This window comes from Urocitellus parryii, chromosome 3, assembly GCF_045843805.1.
Source record: "Urocitellus parryii isolate mUroPar1 chromosome 3, mUroPar1.hap1, whole genome shotgun sequence".
Taxonomy (NCBI): domain Eukaryota; kingdom Metazoa; phylum Chordata; class Mammalia; order Rodentia; family Sciuridae; genus Urocitellus; species Urocitellus parryii.
Window position 1 is genome coordinate 206,766,767 of NC_135533.1, and position 17,818 is coordinate 206,784,584.

A 17,818-nucleotide genomic window follows, 5' to 3' on the forward strand; every position below is an offset into this window, starting at 1 on the left:
AAATTGCTTTGTCTTTTAAAATGATCCAATTTCAGAAGTCAGTGTTGAATGAATATGTGATAAAACAATTTACAGATACACCGAAAAGACTTTTAAATATCATAGTTTAAAAAGATTCATTGAGAATTATGAATGAACATCATCATAGTTAATGGGATGCAAATCTGACACACATCTTTTACAACAATCTTTTCTAAATTATTTTTGGTTGTGAAAAGTTGTGTTTGTATTTGTGTTCACTTTTATCTAGTGGCTTGTTTACTTTAATAAATGGCCTTACATTAAAAATTGTAAAGAATTATATGCCACCAGTTTAGCAATCATGGCCTTATCTAACATTAAACCCAGGTACACATTGGCATAGTGTCAAGACATATTGCCTGGAATTATGACTACAGAAATGAGATCAGGTCCCATGATAGCATTGTTTTCGTGGAATGAGATGGATATTATTACCCTAAGTACATGTATGAAAACACAAATGGTGTGAATATACTTTATATACCACCAGGAAAAAAAAGTGCCATGAAGAAGATTTTGAAATAAATGGTGATTCATATTTATTTATGGATTGGATCAAAATGGAGTTAATCACTCTCTAAATGTCAAAAATAGTCATCAAAGAAAGTTGTGGGAAAGATCTTAAGTTGTAGTGGACTTTAGAAGGGAATATAGATGAATCCTCTGAATGTACACCCAGATGGAAGAAAAAAATGGGTAGAACCGAAAACATAACTGGAGAATTCTAGCATGTTCAACAGTGTAGGTCAAGAAATCAGGAAAGAAAAAATAAATGGAAAACTAGGAAATGCATTTAGAACCCATTAGGCATTATAAAACATGACAATGTAGGTATATCAACTGATTAAATTAAATTAGAACTAGGATATGTATTATGGTATATGATTCAAGGAGTTGAGCCAAAAATACAGAAAGAATAAATGTGAGGAGATCATGACACACTGTATGTACCTGTCAAGGCATTACCTTGTCACCTGAATATGTGCCGCCGTGCTGGGTGTACTTCAGTGAAGCAGGAATGAAGAAAAACACAAATCCATGAAAATATGCTCATCTTCACTAACCATCCAGGCAGTGCTGTGGATTGGGTTTGTGATGTTCCCCGAGCTCAGGTGTTGACAGGGCAAGAACATTCAGAGGTAAAGTGATTAGATCATGGAGCTGTGGCCTCCTTATTGGATTAATCCACTTAAAATGGATCACCTGGGTGAAACTGTGGGCAGGTAGGTTGTGCCTGGAGGAGCTACATCCCCAGGGGGTGCCTTCAGGTTTATGCTTTGTTGCTGGAGAGTGGAGCTCTCTCTGCTTTCTGGTTGCCCTTCATGAGCTGCTTCTCTCCTCTGTGCCCTTCGGCCATGGTGTCACCTCAGGCCCAGAGCTGTGAAGTCAGCTGACCATGCACCAAAACTCTGAAATAAACTTTTCCTGCTCTAAGTTGTACTTGACAAGCCTTTTTGGTGAGGAAATATGACTAAGACAGGAAATGAGATTAGAATACAGTTGTGCCCTGCATAACCATGCTTTGGTCCCTCACCAATCATACATAGGATGGTGATCTCATAAGTTTGTATCATCTGGTGATGTCATACTGGCCCATATGAGTATTTCTCTGGCTTCCTGTCTCTCCATGCGATCTGTCCCTGTTGAAAGTGCTCCTGGCACCCGGATGGGATGAAGTCAGAGGCTCCCTGTCCATAGCAGGAGTCATGCTAACTGGACTTGATAGAGCCCCAAACTGTGAGAGAAAGACCTCTTTATAATGTACCCAGTCTCTGGAACTTTATTATAACAATGCAACAGATTAATACATCAAATAAAAGAGACATTGGGAAATCTAGTGGTGGGATGTTTATAAAACATGGAAATAGTGCTGGCACCTGCTGAGGGTTGTTGTTATTAATATCAGCATTAGTAACCCTGAAAAGTTGTACAGCAAGTAGAGTGCATGGGCTCTCTCTTGTTCAGCAGGGAGGTCCACAGAACAGGGTAGAGGAGAGTGTGGCTGTAGAGTTGCTATTCAAGACCTCCGGAGATCAAGCAGGAAGCAGGTGGATTTTATTGCCCAGTTACCATGTATATATGCTCAGGAAGTAGCCAGGCAGATTACAGGCAGCCACCCATGCAATTTCTTGCTAACTGTCCTTACAGCGACCAACCGAGGGACAGGCTGTGGAGCAAGTGCAGGGACTGCAATACATGGCCTCACACCCAAGGCTGTGCCTACAGGGTAAGCAGTCTGCCGCTCACGTGCCTAGTATGAGGGGAGTGGCCTGCCACTCTGGTGCCCTTAACATATGCCATGTCTGCAGTACTCCATGCACTTGTCCCCACAGTAGAGGACAATAGCTCACAACAATTGATTATATAATTTTGGAAAACTAGAAGAGCATGAAATATCTCAGTGAAAAGAAATAATAAATATTCCAGGAGATGGAAATACTGATTACTTTGATTTTATCACTACATGTAGCTCGCATGCATTGAGATATAACATGGTGCTCCATCAATAAATGCCAGTATTTTGTATCAATAAAAATACAAATACCCACACCTCAGTGTTGGGGAATCACAAGTTAAAAATCCCATTAGTATTCAAACAAAATTACAATGACTGGTTAGATAGTGCATAGGTGATCCAAAATGTTGCAATAGGAACAATCCCTAAGGAGGAACAAACCCTAAGGATGATGACAAAGCCATGAAAATATGCTCATCTTCACTAACAATCCAAGGCAGTGCTGTGGATTAGGTATGTGGTGTTCCCATAGTTCAGGTGTAGATAAGGCAAGAACATTCAGAGGTGAAGTGATTAGATCATGGAGCTTTAGCCTAATTGCTGGATTAATCCACTTAAAATGGATTAATGAGGTACCCTAAAATACACCAAGCATAGGTAGGCAGAGTCTAGCATGGAGGGGTGGGGCTCCAGGGTCTTCAGTATGATGGACATTATGATTCAGGAGAGACGTGCATCCACCCTTTCACTGAGAGGCACCATATTGGTGAGGACTCTTCCCAGGGCCACCTTGATGTCCCTGTTCCTCAGACTGTAGATGAAAGGGTTCAGCATGGGGGTGACCATGGTGTAGAGCACTGAGGCCATCAGATTGATCGTAGAAGACTGTGTGGCTACAGAACTGAGGTAGATCCCAAGGCTACTGCCATAGAACAAGGAGACCACCAAGAGGTGAGACCCACAGGTGGAGAAGGCTTTGTACTTGCCTCTGTCTGATGAGATCCTCAGGATGGAGGAGAAGATCTGAGAATAGGAGAGGAGGATGCCAGTGAGAGGGAAGACACCCAGGACGATGGCCACAGAGAACACCACTACGTAATTGATGAGTGTGTCAGAGCAGGTGAGCTTCAGGATTTCAGGCAGATCACAGAAGAAGTGAGGGATTTCTATTTTTGTGCAAAAGGACAGCCTCAAGATGGTCAAGGTCTCTGGCAGGGAGCCCAGGACACTGACCAACCAGGACCCCAGAGCCATGAGCAGACAGAGACGTGGGCTCATGATGGCCACATAGTGCAGGGGGTGACAGATGGCCACAAAGCGGTCATAGGCCATCACTGCCAGGAGCAAATTGTCTTGGCATCCAAATAAAACGAAAAAATATACCTGTGAGACGCAGCCTGCAAAGGTGATCCCTTTGCTGTGAGTCTGGATGTTCCTGAGAGCCTTGGGGATGGTGGTGGAGGTGAAGCCAATGTCAGCCAGGGACAGGTTGGAGAGGAAGAAGTACATGGGCGTGTGCAGGTGGGAGTTGGAGAGGACAGCCAGGATGATGAGCAGGTTCCCTGTGACTGTGACCAGGTACCCAGACAGAAGCAGGCCAAGGAGGAGGGACTGCAGGTCGGGGTCATCTGTGAATCCCAGGAGGATGAAGTTTCCAGCTCCTGTTTGGTTTCCTCTTTCCATGGTGCTGGTGTGTTTGCTCTGAGGAGGGAGGGAGAGAAGGAACTCCAAATTCCCTCCAGCTAGGGAGGCTGAGGCAGGAAGACTGCAAGTTGAAAGCCAGGCTCAGTATCTTAGCGAAATTCTATCTTAAAATAAAAAATAAAAAGAGGGCCTTGACATATAGCTAAGTGCTTAAGTGCCCCTGGATTCCATCCCTGGTACCCATCCCCCGTTTTCTCTCCCCCAAATAAGAATTTCAAATAGAGATTCTCCAGGATGCCTCAGGCTCTTTTATTGAAATTCTGCGAACTCAGTAATTTATTTATTTTATTTTATCATTTAGCCTCTTGGCTGACAAGTTTCAGATACCATTTGTATACCCCCCAAAAAACAAATCAAGACATGGTTCTATGTCAGTGCTTCTCAAGTGGTGTTCCCAGGAGTACCACCTGGGCATCACCTGGAATCTTGCTGAAATGTGCATTCTGATGCACACCTCACCTGACCACCTGAACCTCCTGCTGTAGGTGTGAAGCTGCCCTCTGTGTCTTGAGAAGCCCTGTCAGGATTCGGAGGCTCACTCCTGCTCTAGACCTTGCCTGCATCCTCACCCAATCCTCTTTCCCCAGGTGCTCTGCTGCGTTCTGCCTCATGCTCATGGGGATGAGCATCTCCTAGTTCCAGGCAGGTTGCTCTGCCATGTAAAAGCTCTCTCTGTCACTTTGCTTCTTCTCTGTGATTTCCTCATGTCCTATCCTGTGGAAGTGTGTGGTCTTTTTTGCTAGAAATATCAACATCTTATGTTGTTATTATTATTATTCTTAATTCTATTTCATTTTAATTTCCATTTTAACTATATAGATTGAAGAATCATGGAATTTCTAAGTATAGAAATCCTAGAGTTTCTAAATGTAGGCATGAGTCTTATGCACATTTTTTTTAAAAAAAATCACATGAAAATATTCCATTATGGCAAAATGGCTCTTCAAATCTTGCCCATTCTGGACATTTGGTTTTCTGGTTTTCTTTATGATGTGAGATTGTTAATGTTAATTTTAAGTTTATACTTTCTTCTCTTACGATAATATGCAAATGGAATCTGTCATTTTAAAAAAATTCAGGTATTTCCTCTGTCACATGCATAGAAATGATTGACTTAAATTGACCATTCATCAGGCTGCCAGATTCATATTGTAAAAATTGTCCATCTGCATGATGAACTTAAAATCCAATAGAGAAAGTCACCTACATTATTTCTATCAGAATTCTATTTCTAGTTTTAGTTTATTCTTGTAGATTTTTAGAATCAACAATATTGCAAGTAAAATACTATTGGAATTTTATCAGAGATTACCTTAAAATTTTAGGATAATTTGGAAAAACGATGACATCATAACAACATTCAGATTCTCATATCAGTAGCAAGAACTTGCCTCTATATATTTCAATCATTTTTTAGGCATATATTTCTGATTTTTAAAAGAAAATATAGACCAAGGGCTGGGGATATAGCTCAGTTGGTAGAGTGCTTACTTCACATGCACAAGGCTTGTGTTCAATTGCCAGCACCACCATCAAAAAAAAAAGTAGATCATGTTCATTTCTTGTTGATAATATTGAGTGTATTTAAACTTTAATGCTGTTAAGAATGATGATCCCCAATATCATATCCACTATTGTGATTATTATCAGAAATGTTTTTTTGAGTTGATGAGATGTCCTATAATTTTTCTGTACTTTCTTTTTATTTTGTGAGAATTTTTGTAAAAATGTACTTTGACTAAATAATATCAATTTATAACACCTATCTTTTTAATATTTATTTTTTAGTTGTAGGTGAACACAATATCTTTATTTTATTTTTATGTGGTCTGAGGTTCAAACCCACTGCTTCATGTGTGTTAGGCGAGCACTCTATCAAGAGCCACAACCCCCCCCCCCAAAAAAAAGAGCCACAACCCCACCCTGATAACACCTATTCTTTTTATTTGGTTTTATTTTATTGCTTAAAAATCCAAATCCTTGTTAAGGTTTTGTGTAAGATATGGAATTCTTTCTTTTGTCACATAATATGGTGCTCAACTCATATTAAATGGTATGATATTAACTATGTAATTTTAATCCTGTTAGTGTGCATTGCTTATCCCTGCATACTTTTGAGAAACTGTTTAAAATTTTCAGTAAGAGTGTAATTACTTATTAGCCATTTGAAAAATATAATGTTGACTGCAGTCTCCATGTTCCCATATAAATTTCAAACCTTCAATGTGGAGCAAGAGACCAAAGCAGCTACATAATGAAAACACAATGTAATAATCAAGTAAACATCTACATGGGCATGAGTAATATCTAACATTAGAGGAACATTCTTAATTAATTAAAAATTATTTGTACAAGCAAAAAAAAAAGAAACCCTTCACTAATCAGAACTTTATATTGAAAATATCTGAAGGAAAAAATGCTCAAGTTTAGAAAACTGCAAAAATAATCTATTTGGTTAGTCAAAGTGAATGTATTTCAATACTAGAGTCTCAGTTATATATTAAGATTCATGCATTGCTTGTAAAAAGGTAGAGTCATTGATTCATCAAAGGAAATGTAAAAAGGGTATTGAATGTTTGAAAAGATTTTCATTCTTACCATTAATTTATAAAACTGTAATAAAAATAAGATTCAATTTTCTTGGAATTAATTGAGAAGGCCTTTTTCAAAAATAGTAACCATGCCAAATTCTGTGATGGGGAAAGGAAATAACATTTCAGGTGCTGATATGAGAGCATATTTGGTCTGCTTTTCTGGGCTGGAAAAATTAAATCAGCAAATAACCATTTTATAAATTCTACAAGAGTCACCAGCATATGACCAGGGATCTCCTGGAGTAGTGATGTCATTGTTACTTTTTGGATTTGCTTCTTGGTATATCATATAAAAACTGCAAATGAATACATAAGTCATCCATCCTTAAGAAAAAGTAACTTTAAAACTTAAAATTGTTGGAAATAAAAATACCTCTAGGCATAACTAAAGCAGCAAGGAGCATAAAATGAAGGTAAAAGCAGAGCTAAAGAACTAAAAAGGAGAAAAATCCTAGAATAGAAAAACAAATTCCAGAACTAATTCTATAGCATCCACAAATAGAAAAAGTCAGACATCAAATGAAATGGATTAAAGGAGACAAGAAGAGAAAGGAGCAGTTGTGATGTGGAGCAGATAAATTACCATGCATGTGTGATTATGTAAAATGGCCCCATTATTATGTAAATATGCAATGCTCTAATAAACCCATTCAAAAAGAGAAAAAGTCAATTGAAATGTCTAGAATTTGGAATGAGGAAAATTAATACAGAGGTAAGGAAATGCTTGATCTTACAAGATAATATTTCTTACACTCTAAGTTGCAGTTTTTAATTCACAGTAAGTGGGTGGGTCTAGGGAAGAATAGATGTATCTGGGGGTTAGATGGAGGGGAGTGATGGGAGGGGAAGGGATCTGGAGGTAGGAAGGAGAGTAGAAAGAGTCGGCCATAATTGTCCTATGAGTATATTTGATTACACCAGCTGTGTGATTCTCTATCTGTACAACCAGGAGAGTCAGCAGTTGTACTCCAATTCTGTATGATGTATCAAAATGCATTCTACTGTCATGTATAACTAATTTGAAAAAAGAAAAAATAAATAAAATGAATGAAAAAAATATGTAGCTATCCGAGAGTAGAACTAATTTCTGGGAATTGTCCAAAGTTGATGGAGAAAAACACATCAGAAACCAAAAGGAAAGAAGACAATAAATTACAAACTTACCACCAAAAACACTCTGGCAGGGACTTGAGGTGGGAGCAGAAGCAGAATTCTCTTTTACATGAAGAAGAAAACTAAGTTTCTCATCACTAATCATTTGTCAGCAGCCTGGAAGTGCAAACCAATGCAATAGAGGGAGAAAAAGTCACCAGAGACCTGAACATGGAAAAGGCAAGGTGTCCACTGGGGAATGATCTTGGCCAAATTCTACTCTTATATCGTGTGCATGTAAGAATATGAACCAATAAATCCCACCTCTGTACAACCAAAATGCATCAGAAAGAAACAGGGAAGAGGCAAGGTGTGGTTTATGGAGGATGGAGTGGCTGCAGATGACAGATTGGTGGCTTCAGACCTATTGTACCTGGGTGTGATTTTACTAAGTCTGTTCACACAAAGCCAATATGTGAAGAGGCCACTCCAGGTGGCATCGAGGAAAATGGCACGTTGAGATCTTTGGCAAATATTGCTTCTCCCTCTCTAGTTGTGAATTTCCAATTTCAGCTGTAACAGAGAAGTCTCAGTATTCTCTGTAACTTTTCTACTCATCTAACTTACTTGAAAATCAGGTGATAGAAGGAGGAAAAATTTGCATTTGTACATGCAACAAATTTATTAGAAAATAGATCTCCAACATTCCAAATATTAATGAAATTTACAACTCCTAGAATGTGGATCAGAACCTTACAAACACACAACAGATGAGTTTTATTTTGTGTAGTTACTTGAGGACCTGCCTGTGTTCAGCACTTGGTTTATGATTTATATACCTTGATTCATTTTGTCATCATTGCTGTTTTTATATAAGTACAAAAAGTGTTATAATAATGCAATGATAATGATAAATAGGAGTAGATCCTTGCTACCTGTTAGAGAGTATTAACATTTTCTCATGCCTGATTTACTTTAACTTCACCCCAATATGATTCCTATGAAGTGAACACATTGTGATCCTTATTTTATAAATATGGAAACTGAAACCAAAAAAATCTTCAGTAATGTGATATCAGCAAGGTGTATGGCTGGACTTGTGTTAATTACACAAGATCAAAAAGGAGGTACTTTGAGTGAATGAAAGAGTAAGTTTTATACATAAAAACCAAAGAAGCTTCTGTGATGGGGGAGAAGAAAGTCCCCTCTATTGGCTGCAAAAAAATAGTAAAGATAGCTGTGCAGGAAACGCTTGAGAAAAGGTCAGTTCCATCAGGAAGGTGAGAGATGCTCAGATCTGGGTTCCAGAAAAGAGAAGGAAGATGAGAAGAGATGGATTGGAAGAGAAGTTGTGAGAGACAGGAGCTGACTGCACAGATGGGTCTAAGTGAGGGGCCCACCTCACTGCAGTGTCCCCACTTGGGCCACCAAGGCTCATCCTGTGAGGCTGTGCTGCCTCCTACCTGCTCCCACATCAGCAGCCCTGGGGTGAGCTCCTGCTCCTCCTTCCCTGGGTGATGAGTGTCAGCTCAGCCCTGATGAAGGCCAGGAGGTGGCCTCAGGCCTGAGTGCTCTTCAAGGTCCAGGTGAAGCCACTCACTCCTGGCAGAGCTCAGCTGTGGGTGAGAGGATCAAGGGGCATATTTACTATTTCCAGGCCTGGGAGGTTGAATTCTCATGAATGCTCATTAAATTAATTGTTGCATTGTTGTCTATTCTCAGAGCAATTGAGTTTCCATTTGTGAGAAAAAACAAACAGAAAGAATTGTACATATAGCCAGTTTTGAATCATGTTTTTTTTTTTCCAAATATGTACACTCCTTCCCCTGGGGCACTTGGCTCAAGGTGTGGTTTCTCCCTGGACTTGATCTCTACTGATCCTTGGCTTTGCCCATGAGCTTTTCCTCAATAAGTGATACAGAGTCTCTTTGTCTACACAGATGAGTGCAGACACCATTTCCAAGCCCATGTGAGTCCTGAGCCCATGTGAGTGCTGAGCACCTTCACTGGGGGCTGTGGACAGGACCTCCCTCCCCCCACATGTGTTCCACTGATGTTGGCCTGGCATTTGTCCTCACTATTGAAGGTGCGGGGTAGACAGAGCATCAGGTGTGTAGTTACAGAGGTGAGTGGTGAGAGGTGGGCTGACTGTACAGGCAGGAGTCTGCACAGGTGTCTAGGCTTTCCAGGTTCAGAGCCAGCTGAATACATGGCCTGAATATTCCAGTCCAGAGAGGAAGGACCAGATTCACATTTCACAAAGCACTGATTTTTATGCTCCTAAATCAAGGATAATTAATATGATTCCAGAAAATAGCAGTGGGACGCAGAACATTTCTTTTGGTCTTGATGGAGCAGCCAACAGGGTTAGAAAGGAAGACCTCCAGGTGGTAGGAGTCACCTGATCCATGCCATATTCCTGGATTCATTCCCCAAGCTCAGGAATGACGCCCTTCTGTGCTCACAAATGGCACAGGTCATCAGGCCTATAAATGTGTATTATAGGAAAGAGCTCATTAAATCAAATTTTGGATCCCTAGGAAATAAAAAGGGAGGATACTCAGAGTGCAACGTGTCCTTGGATCCTTGGATGTAGAAGAGAGGCAGAAAAGTCAGTTCCTAAGTGATGTGATGTGTGGGGTTTCACTCAGCCATTGCTCGATTCAAATGGGGATGCGGAGCCCAGGTCCCCAGGCATGTGGGCAGCCTCTAGACATTGGAAAATATAAGGAAAGGGATTCGTCCTCAGATCCTCTGAAGGCTCACAGACCTGCAGAAACCTTCATTTTATCCCATAAGTCCAGTTTGCACTCTGACCTCCTGGTCTGTGGGACCATCCATTGGTGTTCAGTTTAATCTCTGAAGTTTGCTGGAATTGTCTCCATCCGAAATAGGAGGGGAGGACACATCGTAACCCTGAGCTTGATGTTTCAGGCTGGGTCTGTCCCCACTCTAAGCCAACTCTGCTCTTAAGAAGCTGAGCATACATATTGTAAAGGCAACTTGGCCATGTTTTTCCCTCACAAAGAATAACTGGGAAAGATAATTTTTAAAAAGAGAAGTAAATAGAGAACACTTGTCCTTCTCTTTATGAAAATCTTAATGAAAACTCTACTTGCTCAGGCGGTGTGGACTTGGTTTAAATCTGAATAGAAACATCAATGCAGCAGAACAATAGAATACAAACTTAATAAAATGAGAAGTTACATATGTGACATCAAATTCAATGTAGAATCAGGTAGACCAGGGCCTAGTGGCTGATCCAGAGATCTCTGTGGACCAGTCAGTGAATGGCTTGTTGGTTGGCACTACAGGAATCATGTTACAGAGACACAGAGTGTCATGAGAGTTCCCTTCACTCTCGCCATTGCTACTCTAAAGCACACTAGTTAATTCCAAAGGTCTTCAGTGGGCTCACTGGCACAGATGCCCATGTGGCTGAATGTATGTGCTGTTCTTTGAGTTTTGATCCTAACTCTGTCCCTGGGGTTGCAAGAGTTTATGTCTGGCAAAGCAGTGGTCCCCTGGTTGTGACAATCCTTACAGAGGAGCTGAAGAAACTTGCAAAATAAGCCTGGTACTGGGGCCAATCACACACTGGGAAGCAGAGGGGAAGCTAGCCAATGTTCCAGATGGTTTGTTTCTTGTTCGAGATAGTTCCATTGACGGTTTTCTTCTAAGCATGAGCTTTCTTTCCCATGGAAAAACACTATCCACTAGAATGGAGCACTCCAATGGTAGGTTTATGAACAATCAGATGTGGAAGGACATGTGTCCATAATTGATCTAATGCAGCATCCAGTCAGGGACTCTGAAAATGGCGCTTTTTGTTTTTGAACAACTCAATGCCTGTTTCTGCAATCTGTGCCATCAGACTGACCAATCAATCCAGTGTCGAGGTTCAGGCAGGTCCTTCTCTGCAATACCTGTGTCTCTCATTATACCTCTGTCTACAAGGATAGACCTAATTCAGAAACGACTTTGACAAACAAAATGAAGAACTATTTCTAGGAGAAGCACTACTGAAAGATTGAGATCCTGAATTTTGCACTTTGTGAATAAGTAAAAGAGACTGAAGCACAATTTACAACTTTCATTGCCATCAGAATCTTTTGCTGCTGTAACTACTCTAGTATTCTATGTAAAAGAGTCATCAGTTTGTTTAGGATTCAGGAAGTGTCTGCAAGGTGTCTTGGTTTATTTTGGTTCTTAAAAGATATGTCTTGATGTTCTAGAAGTGAAAATTATCTTTCATTAGTGTGTAGAAAAATCACAGTGTGAATTATCATATTCTCCTTGATGCCCTCCCCCAGTTCTTTACTGTCATTTTTATGCATGAAAAGCACACTTCATGTAACTTCAACCCTGAGTGAATGAATGAAACTCACAGATGGAAAATTGCTTTGTCTTTTAAAATGATCCAATTTCAGAAGTCAGTGTTGAATGAACATGTGAAAAAATAATTTACAGATACACTGAAAAGAATTTAAATATCATAGTTTAAAAAGATTTATTGAGAATTATGAATGAACATCATCATAGTTAATGGGATGCAAATCTGACACACATCTTTTACAACAATCTTTTCTAAATTATTTTTGGTTATGAAAAGTTGTGTTAGTATTTGTGTTCATTTTTATCTAGTGGTTTGTTTACTTTAATAAATGGCCTTACATTAAAAATTGTAAAGAATTATATGCCACCAGTTTAGCAATCATGGCCTTGTCTATCATTAAACCCTGGTACATGTTGGCATAGCGTCAAGACATATTGACTGAATTATGACTATAGAAATGAGATCAGGTCCCATGATAGCATTGTTTTCGTGGAATGAGATGGACGTTATTACCCCAAGTACATGTATGAAAACACAAATGGTGTGAATATACTTTATATATCAACAGAAAAAGAGTGCCATGAAGAAGATTTGAAATAAATGGTGCTTGGATAATTATTTATGGATTGGATTAAGATGGAGTTAATTGCTCTCTAAATGTCAAAAATAGTCATCAAAGAAAGTTGTGGGAAAGATCTTAAGTTGTAGTGGACTTTAGAAGTGAATATAGATGAATCCTCTGAACATACACCCAGATGGAAGAAAAAATGTGTAGAAGTCAGAGGCTCCCCGTCCATAGCAGGAGTCCTGATACCTGGACTTGATAGAGCCCCAAACTGTGAGAGAAAGACCTCTTTATAATGTACCCAGTCTCTGGAACTTTGTTATAACAATGCAACAGATTAATACATCAAATAAAAGAGACATTGGGAAATCTAGTGATGGGATGTTTATAAAACATGGAAATAGTGCTGGCACCTGCTGAGGGTTGTTGTTATTAATATCAGCATTAGTAACTCTGAAAAGTTGTGCAGCAAGTAGAGTGCATGGGCTCTCTCTTGTTCAGCAGGGAGGTCCACAGAACAGGGTAGAGGAGAGTGTGGCTGTGGAGTTGCTATTCAAGACCTCCGGAGATCAAGCAGGAAGCAGGTGGATTTTATTGCCCAGTTACCATGTATATATGCTCAGGAAGTAGCCAGGCAGATTACAGGCAGCCATCCATGCAATTTCTTGCTAACTGTCCTTACAGCGACCAACCGAGGGACAGGCTGTGGAGCAAGTGCAGGGACTGCAATACATGGCCTCACACCCAAGGCTGTGCCTACAGGGTAAGCAGTCTGCCGCTCACGTGCCTAGTATGAGGGGAGTGGCCTGCCACTCTGGTGTCCTTAACATATGCCATGTATGCTGTATTCCATGCCCTTGTTCCCACAGTAGAGGATGATAATTCATAACAATTGATTATGTAATTTTGGAAAACTAGAAGAGTATGAAATATCCCAGTGAAAATAAATAATAAATATTCCAGGAGATGGAAATACTGATTACTTTGATTTTATCACTACATGTAGCATGCATGCATTGAGATATAACAAATGCCAGTGTTTTGTATCAATAAAAATACAACTGCTCACACATCAGTGTAGGTAATCATAAATTAAAAATCCCATTTGTATTCAAACAAAATTACAATGACTGGTAAGATAGTGAGTGCATAGGTGATCCAAAATGCTGCAATAGGAACAGTCCCTAAGTAGGAACAAACCCTTAGGATGATGACAAAATGAGGTGCCCTAAAATACACCAAGCAGAGATAGGCAGAATATTGCATGGAGGGGGTGGGGCTCCAGGATCGCCAGTATGATGGACATTATGATTCAGGAGAGACGTGCATCCACCCTTTTACTGAGAAGCATCATCTTGGTGAGGACTCTCCCCAGGGCCACCTTGATGTCCCTGTTCCTCAGACTGTAGATAAAAGGGTTCAGCATGGGGGTGACCATGGTGTATGCCACTGAGGCCATCATACTCATCCTGGATGACAGTGTGGCTACAGAACTGAAGTAGACCCCAAGGCTACTGCCATAAAACAAGGAGACCACCAGGAGGTGAGACCCACAGGTGGAGAAGGCTTTGTACTTGCCTCTGTCTGATGAGATCCTCAGGATGGAGGAGAAAATCTGAGAGTAGGAGAAGAGGATGCCGGTGAGAGGGCAGACACCCAGGATAATGGCCGCAGAGTAGACCACTATGTCGTTGATGAGTGTGTCAGAGCAGGTGAGCTTCAGGATTTCAGGCAGATCACAGAAGAAGTGAGGGATTTCTATTTTTGTGCAAAAGGACAGCCTCAAGATGGTCAAGGTATCTGGGAGGGAGGCTAGGACACTGACCATCCAGGACCCCAGAGCCATGAGCAGACAGAGACGTGGGCTCATGATGGCCACATAGTGCAGGGGGTGACAGATGGCCACAAAGCGGTCATAGGCCATCACTGCCAGGAGCAAATTGTCTTGGCATCCAAACAAAACGAAAAAATATACCTGTGAGATGCAGCCTGCAAAGGTGATCCCTTTGCTGTGAGTGTGGATGTTCCTGAGAGCCTTGGGGATGGTGGTGGAGGTGAAGCCAATGTCAGCCAGGGACAGGTTGGAGAGGAAGAAGTACATGGGCGTGTGCAGGTGGGAGTCTGAGATGACAGCCAGGATGATGAGCAGGTTTCCTGTGACTGTGACCAGGTACCCAGACAGAAGCAGGATAAGGAGGAGGGACTGCAGGTCAGGGTCATCTGTGAATCCCAGGAGGATGAAGTTTCCAGTTCCTGTTTGGTTTCCTCTTTCCATGGTGCTGGTGTGTTTGCTCCGAGGAGGGAGGGAGAGAAGGAACTCCAAATTCCCTCCAGCTAGGGAGGCTGAGGCAGGAAGACTGCAAGTTGAAAGCCAGGCTCAGTATTTTAGTGAGATTCTATCTTAAAATAAAAAGTAAACAGAAGGCCTGGGCATGTAGCTCAGTGCTTAAGTGCCCCTGGATTCCATCCATGGTACCCTCTCTCCACCCGCCCCGTTCTCTCTCCCCCAAATAAGAATTTCAAATAGAGATTCCCCAGGATGCCCCAGGCTCTTTTATTGAAATTTTGGGAACTCAATAACTTATTTATTTTATCTTATCATTTGGCCTCTTGGCTGGCAAGTTTCAGATACCATTTGTACACCCCCCCCCCAAAAAAAAAACAAATCAAGACATGGTTCTATGTCAGTGCTTCTCAAATGGTGTTCCCAGGAGTACCACCTGGGCATCACCTGGAATCTTGCTGAAATGTGCATTCTGATGCACACCTCACCTGACCATCTGAACCTCCTGCTGTAGGTGTGAAGCTGCCCTCTGTGTCTTGAGAAGCCCTGTCAGGATTTGGAGGCTCACTCCTGCTTGGGAACCAGACCTTTCCTGCATCCCCACCCAATCCTCTTTCCCCAGGTGCTCTGCTGCGTTCTGCCTCATGCTCATGGGGATGAGCATCTCCTAGTTCCCGGCAGATTGCTCTGCCATGTAAAAGCTCTCTCGGTTACTATGTGTCTCTCTGTGATTTCCTCATGTCCTATCCTGTCTTTTTGCTAGAAATATCAACATCTTCTGTTATTATTCTTCTTCTTAATTCTATTTTATTTTAATTTCCACTTTAACCATATAGATTGAAGAACCATGGAATTTCTAAGTATAGAAATCCTAGAGTTTCTAAATGTAGGCATGAGTCTTATGCACATTTTTAAAAAAATCACATGAAAATATTCCATTATGGCAAAATGGCTCTTAAAATCTTGCCCATTCTGGACATTTGGTTTTCTGGTTTTCTTTATGATGTGAGATTGTTAATGCTGATTTTAAGTTTATACTTTCTTCTCTTACGGTAATTGGCAAATGACTTCTGTCATTTTTTAAACATTCAGGTATTTCCTCTGTCACATGCATATAAATGATTGACTTAAACTGACCATTCATCAGGCTGCCAGATTCATATTGTAAAAATTGTCCATCTGCATGAGGTACTTAAAAGTCCAATAGAGAAAGTCACCTAGCATTATTTCTATCAGATTTCTATTTCTAGTTTTAGTTTATTCTTGCAGATTGTTAGAATCAGCACTATTGGAAGTAAAATACTGTTAGAATTTTATCAGAGATTCCTTAAAATTTTAAAATAATTTGGAAAAAAATGACATCATAGCAACATTCAGATTCTCACATCAGTAACAAGAACTTGCCTCCATGTATTTCAAACATCTTTTAAGCAAATATTTCTGATTTTTAAAAGGAAATGTAGATCAGGGGCTGGGGATATTCCTTCTTGCAAACAAAAGGCTCTGGGTTCAATTGTCAGCACCAGCAAAAAAAATGCAGATCATATTCATTTCTTGCTGATAATATTGAGTGTATTTAAGCTTTAATGCAGTTAAGAATGATGATCCCCAATATCATATCCACTATTGTGATTATTATCAGAAATGTTTTTTTGAGTTGATGAGCTGTCGTATAATCTTTCTGTACTTTCTTTTTATTTTGTCAAAATTTTTGTAAAAATGTACTTTGACTAAATAATATCAATTTATAACACATATCTTTTTTAATATTTATTTTTTTAATTGTAGGTGAACACAATATCGTTATTTCTTTTTAAATGGTGCTGAGGTTCAAGTGCCTCATGTGTGTTAGGCAAGTGCTCTATCACTGAGCCACAACCCCACCCCGATAACACCTATCCTTTTTATTTGGTTTCATTTTATTGCTTTGAAATTCCAGATCCTTGTTAAGATTTTGTGTAAGATATGGAATTTTTTGGTTTTGTCACATAATATGGTTCTCAACTCATATTAAATGGTATGATATTAACTATGTAATTTAGTTAGTGTGCATTGCTTATCCCTGCATACTTTTGAGGAACAGTTTAAATTTTCATAAGAGTGTAATTACTTATTAGCCATTTGAAAAAGATAATGTTTTCTGCAGTCTCCATGTTCCCGAAAGAATTTCAAGCCTTCAATGTGGAGTAAGAGACCCAAGCAGCTGCGTAAAGAAAATACAAGGTAATAATAAACATCTACATCGGCATGAGTAATGTCTAACATTAGAGGAACGTTCTTAATTAATTAAAAATTATTTGTACAAGCAAAAAAGCCTTCACTAATCAGAACTTTATATTGAAAACATCTGAAGGAAATAATGCTCTAGTTTAGAAAATTGTAAAAATAATCTATTTGGTTAGTCAAAGTTAATGTATTTCAATACTAGAGTCTCAGTTATAAATTAAGGTTCATGTCTTGCTTGTAAAAAGGTAGAAAGAGTCATAAATTCATCAAAGGAAATGTAAAAAAGGTATTAAATGTTTGAAAAAATTTTCATTCTTACCATTAATTTATAAAAGTGTAATAAGAACAAGATTCCATTTTCGTGGAATTAGTTGAGAAGGTCTTTTTCAAAAATAGTAACCATGCCAAATTCTGTGATGGGGAAAGGAAATAACATTTCAGGTGCTGATATGAGAGCATATTCAGTCCTCTTTTCTGGGCTGGAAAAAATTAAATCAGCAAATATCCCTTTTATAAATTCTACAAGAGTCACCAGCATATGACCAGGAATCTCCTGGAGTAGTGATGTCATTGTTACTTTTGGATTTGCTTCTTGGTATATCATATAAAAACTGCAAATGAATATATAAGTCATCCATCCTTAAGAAATAGCAACTTTAAAACTTAAAATTGTTAGAAATAAAAATACCACTAGGCAAAACTAAAGCAGCAAGGAGCATAAAATGAAGGTAAAAGCAGAGCTAGAGAACTAAAAAGGAGA

General features: G+C 39.7%; 2 protein-coding genes across 2 annotated transcripts; both read right to left on the reverse strand.

The window, feature by feature from the left end:
* Nucleotides 1-2,977: 2,977 nt before the first annotated feature.
* On the reverse strand, nt 2,978-3,940 carry LOC144253825 (olfactory receptor 7C2-like). The gene has a single exon (XM_077796491.1). The coding sequence runs from the start codon at nt 3,938-3,940 to the stop codon at nt 2,978-2,980; it is 963 nt and encodes a 320-aa protein (XP_077652617.1).
* Nucleotides 3,941-13,860: 9,920 nt separating this feature from the next.
* LOC144253826 (olfactory receptor 7C2-like) lies at nt 13,861-14,823 on the reverse strand. The gene has a single exon (XM_077796492.1). It carries the CDS (start codon nt 14,821-14,823, stop codon nt 13,861-13,863), a length of 963 nt encoding a protein of 320 aa, XP_077652618.1.
* Nucleotides 14,824-17,818: the final 2,995 nt, after the last annotated feature.

Coding starts and splice junctions, on each gene's coding strand:
- LOC144253826 (XM_077796492.1), bottom strand. CDS start 14,823: ATGGAAAGAGGAAACCAAACAGGAACTGGAAACTTCATCCTCCTGGGA.
- LOC144253825 (XM_077796491.1), bottom strand. CDS start 3,940: ATGGAAAGAGGAAACCAAACAGGAGCTGGAAACTTCATCCTCCTGGGA.